This window comes from Sus scrofa, chromosome 13 (genome assembly GCF_054392235.1).
Source record: "Sus scrofa isolate SSC_HxYL_T2T_F1_AM1 chromosome 13, Sscrofa_HxYL_maternal_Yorkshire_Landrace_v2.0, whole genome shotgun sequence".
Taxonomy (NCBI): domain Eukaryota; kingdom Metazoa; phylum Chordata; class Mammalia; order Artiodactyla; family Suidae; genus Sus; species Sus scrofa.
Genome location: NC_139395.1, coordinates 162,538,685 through 162,551,092, shown reverse-complemented (window position 1 = coordinate 162,551,092; position 12,408 = coordinate 162,538,685). Strand labels below are relative to the sequence as shown.

Genomic DNA, 12,408 nt, shown 5'->3' with positions numbered 1-12,408 from the left:
TTTGTTTTTTTTTGTCTTTTTCAATTAAGTTCCACTTACCTATGACTTCTTCCTTCACATAGCATAAATTTGCATAAATTCTGGTCATTAGATAACATTTTAAATAAAAATATGCATGTTGACAGTATATATTATTCTATGCTAATCAGTTAAAAAATTCCCTGTTGGAATCCTTCACCTCATTAGTAATGCAAAAACATTTCTGGACTCGTTCTTTGTAACAAATGAGAGCTATTACTGACATGTTACCACAAGTTTGTAGCATTTAAATCAGCTGACATCTTTTCCTGCATTCTATTCTCTACTGGGATCTAGAGTACTGTTTTTGTTTTTGTTTTTTCTCAGCTTGATTTTATACTCCGGTCTACAAATTGTTTTATGCTCTGATTGGCTCCCCATCACCACACATCATTTTGTTTTTCTTTCTGCTTCATAGTGACATTGAACTCATTAGCATCATCACAACAAACAAGACCCACGATGCAGGGCATTCAGCAGCTTCTCATACAAGGTTCATAATTTTTCAAAACTTAGTGCCTTATAGATCTTCTGGTTGAACTTTATCAGGTTATTCTTTGATCTTTAATGTTGGCAGTGTCAAACACAACCTTGCTGCTTATCTTCTGAAAACAAGACTTCCTAGGTGCATAGTTTCACAAACACTAGCAAGGCCACTTAATATTTCATAGCCTTTTGAGGGCTGGATTTTTTGTGCAGAACAGCAGCCCAGATAGACTGTGACTCTGGGGAGGTGATCATTAACAGTTTTGGACCTCTAAAGGAGTCTAATAGTAATTAGTCCTAAGTGAATAACAATTTATGGTTCCACATGAGTAGGAAAGAAGACTGGTTTCATTCATGTTACTATGTCTGTATCTTCTTGGGAATGGGCAAGTTGGAAAAAATCAGTTAAGATAGCATACCCTTGAAAATGTTTAAGATGACCTCGAACCCAAAAATGTTTGCTACCTCTAAGTATCAATAGGTTATGAAAAAGTATGGCTGAAGCTTTTCAGTGTATTTCACTTTAAGATACAGCATCGTAATGAAGAGTACCCAGTACAGACAGGTTAAATGCAGCATCACAATTCTAATATTTGTAATTTTTTTACAATGTCAGATCAAAGAGAGTTTTAAAAATATTTCTTCCCCTTTACTCATTTTATTGTGGAGGACTTAATTTGCTGTAAGAAGATAAAACTTCCTGTCATTCAGTGTCCCAATTCTCTGGAAAGCTTCTGATAAAAAATGATTGGGAAAAAGAATAGTATTTCTAAAATTATTTTAGTTTGTAATTTTTGGAGAGATTGAGAAACTGATTTTTATATTTATTTACTGTTTTTCAACTTCCCTTATTGTTAAAGATTTTACATAGTCTCTGTAATACTTTATTTAGAGTTAGAAGCATGGTTATATATTTTGATCTTCTCTTCCTTTAGTTATCCAGGTATTGTTTGTATTCTTTATAAATATTGCTTCAAATAAAAATTGGTAGGTTCTATTAATAACCTGGAGTCAGTTTGATGTGAATAATTACTGTGTTCTTAATCTAGAGCCTATGGGATACTCCGTAAATTTGTATATGTTCCAAGGATTTTGACTACTGATGAGAAAAGGCAGTGATGCTGACAACCTATTCCACTAACTGAAGGCAAAGACTCCTTCCTCTTCCTTTCCGAGCAGAGTGCAGAATTCTTATCATAAAACTCTTTTCTTTCGGAGAGAAAATTGGCTTGTGGTAGCTTCAGTTCCCCAAATGTTAAGGAAAATTCTGTTTCCCGGGGGTGGATGATGACCAAAATAACTCTTCACCAATCCCTAGGCCTAATCAGTAAAAAGTTCACTTATTTCATGAGAGGTCCATTCATACGAGGACTTCCTGTGTTATCACAACTCACTTCCTTTCAGACTTCAAACACTTCAGAGGAGCACTTTGTAATAAAACTCTCCCCAAGGCAGTCAGACTAGATTTAATAAAGTTGACTTAATGACAATGAACTTCATGAGGTGGCAAGTCAGACAAAATAGAAAATAAATGAAGAGGAGGAAAATCATTTTCTTAAACTCTGTGTTCTTTCAAATACTTAAGCTGAAATTGCAGAATGCTTTTGTGAGTACATCACTATGGATTTATGACTGGTCTTCTTTTCCCTAAATCATTTAGAGGCAGTGTACAGTTTTCATCTGAGGTTGATTTCATGGCCTGTGGTTTAATGGAATTGATAATGGGCTCACCAATCAAACTGTTCCCTGGGATACAAGTAGTGTGGAAAAAAATTGAGGAGAAATGAGCCTTTCATTTGCCAGGACACTCCTGGCTCAGATAGTTTTCTTGTGTTTTGATACTTATTCAGCTAAACGGTTGATTTCAGTCTCTTGATTTTTAAAAAAATTCTGTTCAGTGATAGGAGACCTTTACTTTTTTTCCCTCACTGGCTCTACAATTAGTTCATCCCTTAATCTTGGATAAGTCATTCAACTTCTGTAGGCCTCAGTAACCTCATGTACAACATGAGTAGTTTATGCTGGATATTTCCATTGCTTTTTTTCCAAATTCCAATTAAAATGTTGGATTATAGTGCATGAGATGGAGAAATAGTAAGACCCTGAGTCCCATTTGGGATTAGCCGATGCAAGCTAGTATAGATGGGATGGATAAACAACAAGGTCCTACTTAGAGCACAGGGAACTATATGCAACATGCTGTAATAAACCATAATGAAAAAGAATATGAAGATATATGTAACTGGAACACTTGGCTATACAGCAGCAACTAACACAAATTGTAAACAACTGTACTTTAATAAATTTAAAAAGTTAATTTGCTTTCAAAGCTGTCATGAGATTGTTGCTGTAATCTCTCTATGTGGTGGACATACCACATTTAGTCTCTTCTTTCTGCTCCTCTCCTAGGCAAAGGAAACATAAGGTTGTACATGTAAACTTCTGCCATATACATTCTCAAAAAAGTTACCGGAAAGAAAAAAGAACTTCCACTGAATTTTCTTTAGTGCAGCTGTTTTATTTCCTGTCATGCATGGCCTTTAAACTTGCCAGCCAGTAGAGATTCATAACATACTTTCAGTGGAGAAGTTTAGTTAAAATTTTCTTTTAACTAGTCATACACTTGACTTTGAACTTCCTGTGTATATTATTCTGTGCTCAATTAACTACTCTTCTCCCACATTCCATCTTTTGAATTCTTATTCTTATCTAAAATCTTTTAAAAGTTTTTTTCCCCCTCCCAAGTTATTTTTCTTTCACAGTGTAAGTTTACATGCACATGTTTAAATGGTTTAGGTAATTTGATCAGATGATTACACCAGAGGAATCTGAGGGCTGAGCTTTGCTTTAATTTCCAACCTTTCCTGCCTGGTGTCTATTATTTTCATGCAGTGGTTTAAATATTTACTGCAAATAAATTAGTGACTCTGTGACCTTCATGTGGTTAAAATAACACATGTTGCCTATTAATCAGATGTGGAGTAAGCAACTGACTAGCATAGTGTATATATTGTGAGCCATAGGCCCACTTTGAATGAAGATTCTTTATAAACTAAAAAAAAAAAAGCTTACTAAAATTTTTTATCTCAGTAACTTTTTAAGCAAACAAAGCTTAATTGAAAGAACTTAAAAACTTGAGTATGGAGGCCTGTATGAATAAGTATATCAGCTGATATTTTAAGACTACGGATATTTTGTTTCCAGACCTAAAACTAGAGTTGTGTCTTAATTCCTTTAGTATTGACTAGATTTGGTCCAAATACATTAATTGCTATAGAAATTTTAAGCATGAAATGTCTGATAAACTTCAAAGGTCATCCAGTAACTTGAAACCAAGACCACTTTCCATTTGACTAATTAAAATGTAAAGATGTGTTAAGAAATGCTGAACATATTTTTCAAAATCTTTCTATTCTTATGGTTTGAGAACCACTGCCTGTGTTGACATAATAATCTTGTTGCTATAGTGTTGGTTGTAATTGTATGGTAACTAATAGTCCTATGAATCATCCCCAGAATAAAATTCATTCCAGAACATAGAAAGATAGTCCTTTTGATTAAAAGACAGTTTATCACTTACATAAAAATCAGGGGAGGGTGGTATGTTTTAAATACTAGAATAGATCTGATTTATCATATATTTATTTATCCATCTCTTTTTAATGTATTGATTGAAAAAAATGCCCTGGCACTTTTACCTATGTAGAGCTGTGAGCCCTAGAGCCCAGCTGCCGTTTTCTTTTTGGTCATTTATTATTTGCAAATTATATTTTTAAAAATGTCTTCTATATGTACCACATTTATATGTCTGACAAGGGCTACCAAAATAAGGAGGTTTTATTTTTAGCTTATTTTTTTAAGTAGATTGGAGAACAGTTTATACACCATGCACCAGTCTGCTCAGATACAGATTCAGTCCTCTCCTCAGACACCTCATACTTTGGAGAGTGTCTATTCTAGACCATCTGACTTTTATAATTTCTGTTTGTTTTTAAATGTCCTGAAGATGACTCCTAGAGTAGCAGTGCTTAACCTTCTGAGTTATTCTTTGTGCCTGATGAACCCTGTGGTTCTACTCTTTCTAGTAAGAAGGTGTATAAACCATTTTAAGGGATTCACAGAATCCTAGCTTAAGGACTCCAGTCTTCAAATGTTTTTGATGACTTCTCCCTTCAATAAAATTATTTGAGCATGCAAGTTTATATATATATACACACTTATAGGTCTATTATATCATAACTATATATATATATAAAATATATATGCTCTAAAACATATAGTCATTTAAAATAATGTATGTATACTACTCTACCTGTATGTACATTAGAGAACATTTCCTGAGAAATTGTAAAAGAAAAGAAAAACCAAAAGTAAATATAAAGAAGGTCTAATATCTCTTCCTCACATCCTAGCGGATTGTGTTGTAAGCCATTTGGGGTACATATATCCCTCTTAGCGATCTCAGATCTGTTATGTATGCCAACTTTTGAAGCTTTTTTATGGTTGACACCTTTGGAATCTTGAATTTAATCTCTTAAGTCTCATTTCATTTGAAAATTTTTGGGAAACAGGAATTATTTCAGGAGACTGTGTCCCGTCTTTGATCTGCATATAATGTTTAGGTTTTTTACTGAATTCTTTTTATACGATCTGTTTTAAAGCCACCTGGTATTATTTAAGGCAAGAATTCCTGCATCTATAGAGCAGTCTAAATCCATCAGTGAAATAAACTCTGCCCTCCCACCTCTACTCCAGTGCCTTTCATTTTCATTCTAAGATACTGCTCTGGGGTGTAACTCCAAAGGGAGGATTATCATGTTCAAACCTTGGTCAGTGTTGTAACTGGAAAGATATTTTGGGCTTTTTGCTTTTAATCATCTTTTCCTTCACATTAAGAAGCCTGCAGCCATTCTGGTATGTCCTGTTTTCATTCCTTCAACATAGGATGCTGATCTGTTGGATGTTGAGAGCAAACACTTTGAAGACCTGGAATTCCAGCAGCTTGAGCGTGAGAGCCGTTTGGATGAGGAAAAGGAGAACCTGACCCAACAGCTCCTGCGGGAAGTGGCTGAATATCAGAGGAACATTGTTACTAGAAAGGTATTTTTTTTTTTTTTTTCAGGGCTGTACTTGCGGCATATGAAAGTTCCCAGACTAAGGGTTGAATCATAGATACAGCTGTCGGCCTACACCAGAGCCACAGCAATTCAGGATCCACGCCGCATCTGTGACCTATACACAGCTCATAGCAACGCCAGATCCTTAACACTCTCAGCAAGGCCAGGGATTGAACCTGAATCCTCATGGATACTGTTGGGTTTGTTACTGCTAAGCCACAATGGAAACTTCCCAAAAAGCTACTTTTGCTAAGTGTCCTTCAAAGTAAAAAGTCAAAATACTTCTAACTACATGACAGTAATGAACATTCACATGGTTTACAGTGTGTGTCATCTGTCTGTATATCTGTTATATGTAATATCTTTATTCTTTATTTTTAATGCTTCCACAGTACTTTTTTTTTTTTTTTTTTTTTTGCCTACAGCCATGGCATGTGGAAGTTCCCTGGCCAGGGATCAAACCCACATGGCACTTGAGGCTTGTGCCACACACAGCTGAGACAACGCTAGATCCCCAAACTGCTGCACCACAAGGAAACGTCCAGTATCTGAATATCTTTTAACCACGTGTCACATTTGGCAGATTATGGAGCCATTTACCTGCCAAATGGTGCTCCAAACTAGATAAACAGTGACATTGTAGTCATTATTACTTGATGCTGTAGATGCATTTATGATTTATGAATAATAGCTTTTTTTTTTTTTTTGTCTTTTTGTCTTTTTGTCTTTTTGCCTTTTCTAGGGCCGCTCCTGTGGCATGTGGAGGTTCCCAGGCTAGAGGTCTAATCGGAGCTGTAGCCGCCAGCCTACACCAGAGCCACAACAACTCGGGATCCGAGCCATGTCTGCGACCTACACCACAGCTCAGGGCAACGCCGGAACCTTAACCCACTGAGCAAGGCCAGGAATCAAACCTGCAACCTCATGATTCCTAGTTGGATTTGTTAACCACTGAGCCACGATGGGAACTCCCCTAATTTTTTATTTTATGTGAAAACCAAGGTAAAGGAAACATAACTCTAGATATTCATTTTAATTTACTTGATTTTGCAATCATGGTAACTCAGTTTAGAATCATTCTGTGAGCAGTCTGTTCTGGAATTTTTCTGTTTCCATTGCTCAGTAGTTCTCAAAGTTGGCTGATAGTTTATTACCATCAGGAATAGCCTTATGGAATGGTATGCATCACTGCCCCCACCCAATCCTGAGCACCCAGATATCCAGCCCAGAATTCAGCTTTTGCTCCAAAATTTAGAATCACACCCCAGTGCTCTGTACTAAACTGATGAAATTGATGGAAAGGATGATGGAGAAGGTGACTTCTTTAACTTTGGATTTAAATAAAAAATTCCCTTGTTTTTTTCCTTTGAGGCATCTCCTAGGATGATGTCAAAGATTCATTTATATTCTAAAACAAGATTTCCTGTTGACTTCTGGGTTCTTGAAATAGATTTTAAATCACTTGGCCTTAGGTGAAGAAAAGCCTTGAGCTTAGGAGTTCAAAGACTGCCTCACAGTCTCTGGGTAATAATCACTGCCTACCTACCATCAATGGAATGGGTCACTGTGCTTCCAGTTATAAATACTTTTGCTCTCTTTTCTAGGACAGACTGGCAAACCTTTGAATATATAATGTTCATCTTTCTATGGCCATTTTTTTTCCCCCAGGAAAAAATTTCTGCATTGAAAAAGCAAGCTAATCACATTGTCCAGCAGGCTCAGAGAGAACAAGATCATTTTGTCAAAGAAAAGAATAATTTAATAATGATGCTGCAAAGAGTAAGTATTTCCTTTTCAGAACTGGTTGTGGTAAAACACAGGTTCCAACTCAGAGAAAGTTGCTTCCGTCAAGACAAGTGCCTGGTAAGAAATACCAGTGAATTGCAATTTAAGGAAGACTTTTCTACATATATTTTTACTCAGTCCTTCACAGTAGTAATAAGCTGGTGGTCTGTGAATGATTAACAATAATTCAGAAAATAAGCAAAGTCACTTTCTTCATGCTTTTTTGCACAGTGTGATGATCCAAATTATGGAAAATCCGTATGTTTTCAGATTTTCTTTAAAAAAAAAAAAATTCGTATTTTTTATCAAATAGGTAAAATCTTTTTTTTTTTTTTTTTTTTTTTTTGCTTTTCAGGGCCACACTTGTGGCATATGGAGGTTCCCAGGCTAGGCATCTAATCAGAGCTACAGCTGCTGGCCTGCACCAGAGCCACAGCAATGCGGAATCCGAGCCGAGAGTCTGTGACCTACACCACAGCTCATGGCAATGCCAGATCCTTAACCCACTGAGTGAGGCCAGGGATTGAACCTCAGGGTTCCTAGTCAGATTCATTTCCTCTGCTTCATGTGGGGAACTCCTATACTTTTTTTTTTTTTTTAACTGCTGTCAGATATTTTGGCTCAGTTGCTCTGAGTGTTTTGAACTCCAGTTATTTGCATGTAGGTCTTCCTGGCAAATGCCACGTTGGATTTAGTTTGGTCTGATTTTCAAGATAGAAACCCTATATAGGTGACAAGATCATCTTCACCAAAGGGACTGTGTCCCCATCTACCCAGTACCTGAAGTGGCTACATGTAAAGGATTTCCTTTGCTCAGCCTGCTGCCTAGTTTTCTGACACAGTCTCTTAATTTCAGGATAAGATACTAAAAATTAAAGTTGTTGGGACTAGTCTCAGGACTGAGCCTCTTATGGTGGCCACTACCTAGGAATGTGACACTTAGGATCATGAAAATATGAGGTGGACTCAGTGGAGTGCAGGAGGAAGATCAAATCTTGAATGATGGATTCGGGATAAGGCTGTACCATGGTCCCACCTAGAAGAAAGTAGTCGGAGCACTCCCATCTTTGCTATGTAGCCCTTTTTAGGTTGAAAAGAGGGAGGAATTGATCCTTTACATACAACGATGGGTTCACTCCAGGTGCCTCTGTAGCCAGCTCCCCTCCTCTTGTTACTTCAGCGCTTAGAAATCTCCACTTGGAGTTGTATTTTCCAACCCTAACCTCCACTTTGGGGATCAACTCTGGTGCCAATAGCCTCCTCACCACCTTTTTGCACACAGGATTCAAAGGCACAGCTTAAAATGGATCCTGTAACATATAGGATCTAATTAGTTTCTGGAATTTTAGCCAAAAAAGGAAAAATAGGTTTTTAAAAAATGGGTAAGCACAGTGTGTAAATACTATTTCCTGGTTAAAATATAGAAAATATAATTCTAGTGTGAAAATTGTTGTTCATAAGTCTTAAGATTTTTATTTTCCCAAATTGATTGATAGCTGTATCTCAATTCCAATGAAAATCCCAATAGACTATTTTTTGGTAGAAATTGACAAGTTGATGCTAAGATTTGGAGTCTAGCTTCATTATTTACGGAGTTCATATTTGTGAATCCACCTGCTCACTAAAATTTATTTGTGACCCTAAAATCAATACTTGTTATGAAACTCATTGATGGACACGCACAGAGTGGTGAAAATTTTGAGTGACTCGATGGACATACAGGTTCCCAGCTAAGATTGAATAAGGCAGGGCTCTGCCTTTCTGTTTCAGCTCTCATACTGTAAACAAACGTCCTTTTTGTGGAGTATTTAGTGCCATGTTTTCACATTTTGTGCTTTTCGTTGCTCTTTGAAATGGGTCACAAGTGCTAAAGAATGTCTGGTGTTCCTAAGGTTCCTGTGATGTGCCTTATGGTGAAAATACATGTGTTAGATAAACAGCTTCCCAGTGTGAGTTACAGTGCTCTTGGCTGTGAATTTAATGTTAATGAGTCAACACCATATATTAAATAACATGTCTTTAAACATAAACAGACATAAAACAAAGTTATGTAGTGATCAGTTGATGAAAATATTGTGACCAGAAGCCCACAGGAACCCAACCCTGTATTTCCCCTTGGAACAGCGGTTCAATATTCACTAGTTCAGTGTCCATGGCAATATTTTAGAACACAACTACTGCAGATGATGAGAATCGACTATATATGAAGAGGTAAAGGGCATAGAATAGCTGAAACACCATGCCGTACAGTAGGAAAAAAATGTATTGGGGAAATAACAATTTGAAAAATAAAAAAAAAAAAAAGAACAAAGTTGGAGGATTTAATCTGATTTCAAGTTTCACTGTAAAGCTATAGTATTTAGAGGGTGTGGTGCTACAAGTAGATCAAAGCAACCTGAGTCCATAAACAGACCCACACATATACTGTCTCTTGATTTCTGACAACGGCTCCAAGACAATCCAGTAGGGAAAGGCAAGTCTGACATATGATGCTGGGTCACCTAGGTGAATATGAGAAAAAAACAATGAACCTCTACACCATCCATCCTCACATTATACATATAAATTAATTAGAAATGGATTATAGACCTAAACATAAAACTTTCAGTGATAAAGTATCTGGAAAATACAGATGTGCAAGTACATCTTCATGGCCTTGGAGAAAGCAAAGATTCTTAAAGAGGAAAAAGCAAAGGACTTATATCCAGGATATATCAAAAACTCAATAATAGTAGATAACAAGCAACACGTAAAATTTTAAAAAAACAGATGAAAGATTTGAATTCAAACACTTCACAAAAGAAGTTATGTTCTTTCAAATGAAAGAACATTCAATGTCATTAGTCATCAGGGAAATACAATGTTGACTCAACTTAATAGATTTTGTGTTCCTTCAGGAAAAGGAAAATCTTTGTAATTTGGAAAAGAAATACTCCAGCCTCTCTGGGGGGAAAGGGTTTCCTGTCAACCCCAATACGCTAAAAGAGGTAAGCTGTGATTTTACATGTCCATCTGCGTCACCTTAGAACTCAGGAGAAGTACCTCAGTTTTACGTGATTAGCTGACTAGAAAAAACACTAATTGAAATGGCTTATGAAAGTACTTAATGCTTGGATGATTTTCCTGCCTTTCATTGTTTATGCTTTGAGTGTTTCAGGAATTATCTTTGTGTCTAATGCAGATGTATTCTGTGTGTGTGTATACTTTGCTTAACAGGGATGTTTTAGTTTACCTTGGAGTTTCAAAAAATTTAGGATCCAGATCAAAACTAGTCTTAAATTCTCTCCTTGGAGGTCCTGTTGTGGATCAGTGGATTAAGAACCTGACGTAGTCTCCATGCGGGTAAGGGTGTGGGTTCAGTCCTTGGCCTTGTGCAGTGGGTTATGGATCCCATGTTGCCACAAGCTGCAGCGTAGGTCCCAGATGTGGCTTGGATCCTGCATTGCTGTTGCTGTGGCGTAGGCCTCAGCTGCAGCTCTGATTCGACCCCTAGCCCAGGAACTTCCGTATGTCGCAGGTGTGGCTGTAAAAAGAAAAAAAAATTCTTTCCTTCTTGCATTTTCCTTTCTCAGTTTCTCCTTTTTCCTACTTCATTTCTCTTTCTCTTAAGTTTTCTAGAACATGAAAACACTCCCAAACATCTCTTTTTCCCCCAATATTGTCTCTGTTGTTTTTCCATTAAATTGGAAAATCCTGTTGACATTAAACTATACACCTGTTTTATCCCTAACATCCATCTTTCCCCATTCCCCATCACCACCCTTTCCCAAATATCTTTTTATAGGGATACAGTGCTACAGTGGTAGAATATTTTAACTCTAATTTGGAAAATTAAAACCCTGACTGAGAAAGAAAATAGTTTTCCTAATTTTTTTCATAAAACTAAAGAAAAATATTGCTTCTGCATAAAACTTTGCATAATAACAAAAAGACCCTTTGTAAATTACTTATAAAACCCAGCAGAGTTAGGAATCCTACATAGAAATGTGTGTGTGTGCATATGAAATAAATGTTGGGAAGCATTTTGTGAAATATTTCCACACAAGCTGTATTAGACCTTTCAGTTTCATAGTTTCTCTCCATTATTTAGAACACAGAGCTGGCAGACAGCGAAAGTGTGGTTGTGAATGGAGTGTAGTGGAATAAGATTATGTCAGCAAGGTGAGCCAAGGCTGGGTCTTTTGAATCATGTTAAAAAAATAGGATTTATTTCATGTGGAAGTGGCATTATTTGAGGTCCATTTGCTAAAGACCACTCTGGGCTGCTGTATTGGATTATAAGGAAGAGGTGCTGGGAAACCAGTATGGCTGTGATTTGCTGGTAACTTGGATTCCAACAAAGGAAGAGAGGTGGAGAGAATTAGCTGGATGCAGAAATACTTTGCAAGTGGAGTTGACAGGTCTTGTTGATAGATTGGTTATGGGGATGAAGTAAATTAAGGATGTTGTCAGCAGTGCTGTCATTATTCCAGTTTGAATAATGAGGTAGATGGTGAGTAGCTTTTACTGAGATGGGGAAGATGGGGAAGGAATAGATTTAAGATGGAAGACATGCAGTTTGCCTCTGGACGTACTGAGTTTGAAAGACTTGTGGCTTCTCTTTACCTCTTAGAAGAATATAATCTTTCCCGTCTGTTAAAGAGTTGTTCTTATTCTATGCAGCCATCCTATTGTAAAAAGACCCTTTGGCCTTTTTACCATATTTGTGTGTCTGCAACTATTGTGTTTGTTGAGTAGCTGTGTTCTCTTTCATGTCAAGCGGATTTGATTTTCTTCCTTCCTTCCTTCCTCCCTCCCTGCTTCTCTCCCTCCTTCCTTCCCTCTTTCTTTTTTCTTTCTTTCTTTTTTTTCTTCTTAGGGCTGCACTGACAGCATATGGAGATTCCTAGGCTAGGGGTCGAATCTGAGCTACAGCTGCCAGCCTACACCACAGCAATGCCAGATCTGAGCCACATCTGCAACCCCACACCACGGCTCACCACAATGCCGTATCCTTAACCCA

General features: G+C 37.0%; 1 protein-coding gene across 50 annotated transcripts in view; it reads left to right on the top strand.

The window, feature by feature from the left end:
• Window positions 1-12,408, top strand: part of PHLDB2 (pleckstrin homology like domain family B member 2) — a 248,227-nt gene that overhangs the window by 201,441 nt on the left and 34,378 nt on the right. For all 50 annotated transcript variants that reach the window (XM_084991344.1, XM_084991333.1, XM_084991331.1 and 47 more), the window contains 3 exons: window positions 5,449-5,604; window positions 7,290-7,400; window positions 10,304-10,393. In XM_084991344.1, the coding sequence (XP_084847470.1) occupies window positions 5,449-5,604; window positions 7,290-7,400; window positions 10,304-10,393 (357 nt within the window). The remainder of the gene's footprint in view (window positions 1-5,448; window positions 5,605-7,289; window positions 7,401-10,303; window positions 10,394-12,408) is intronic.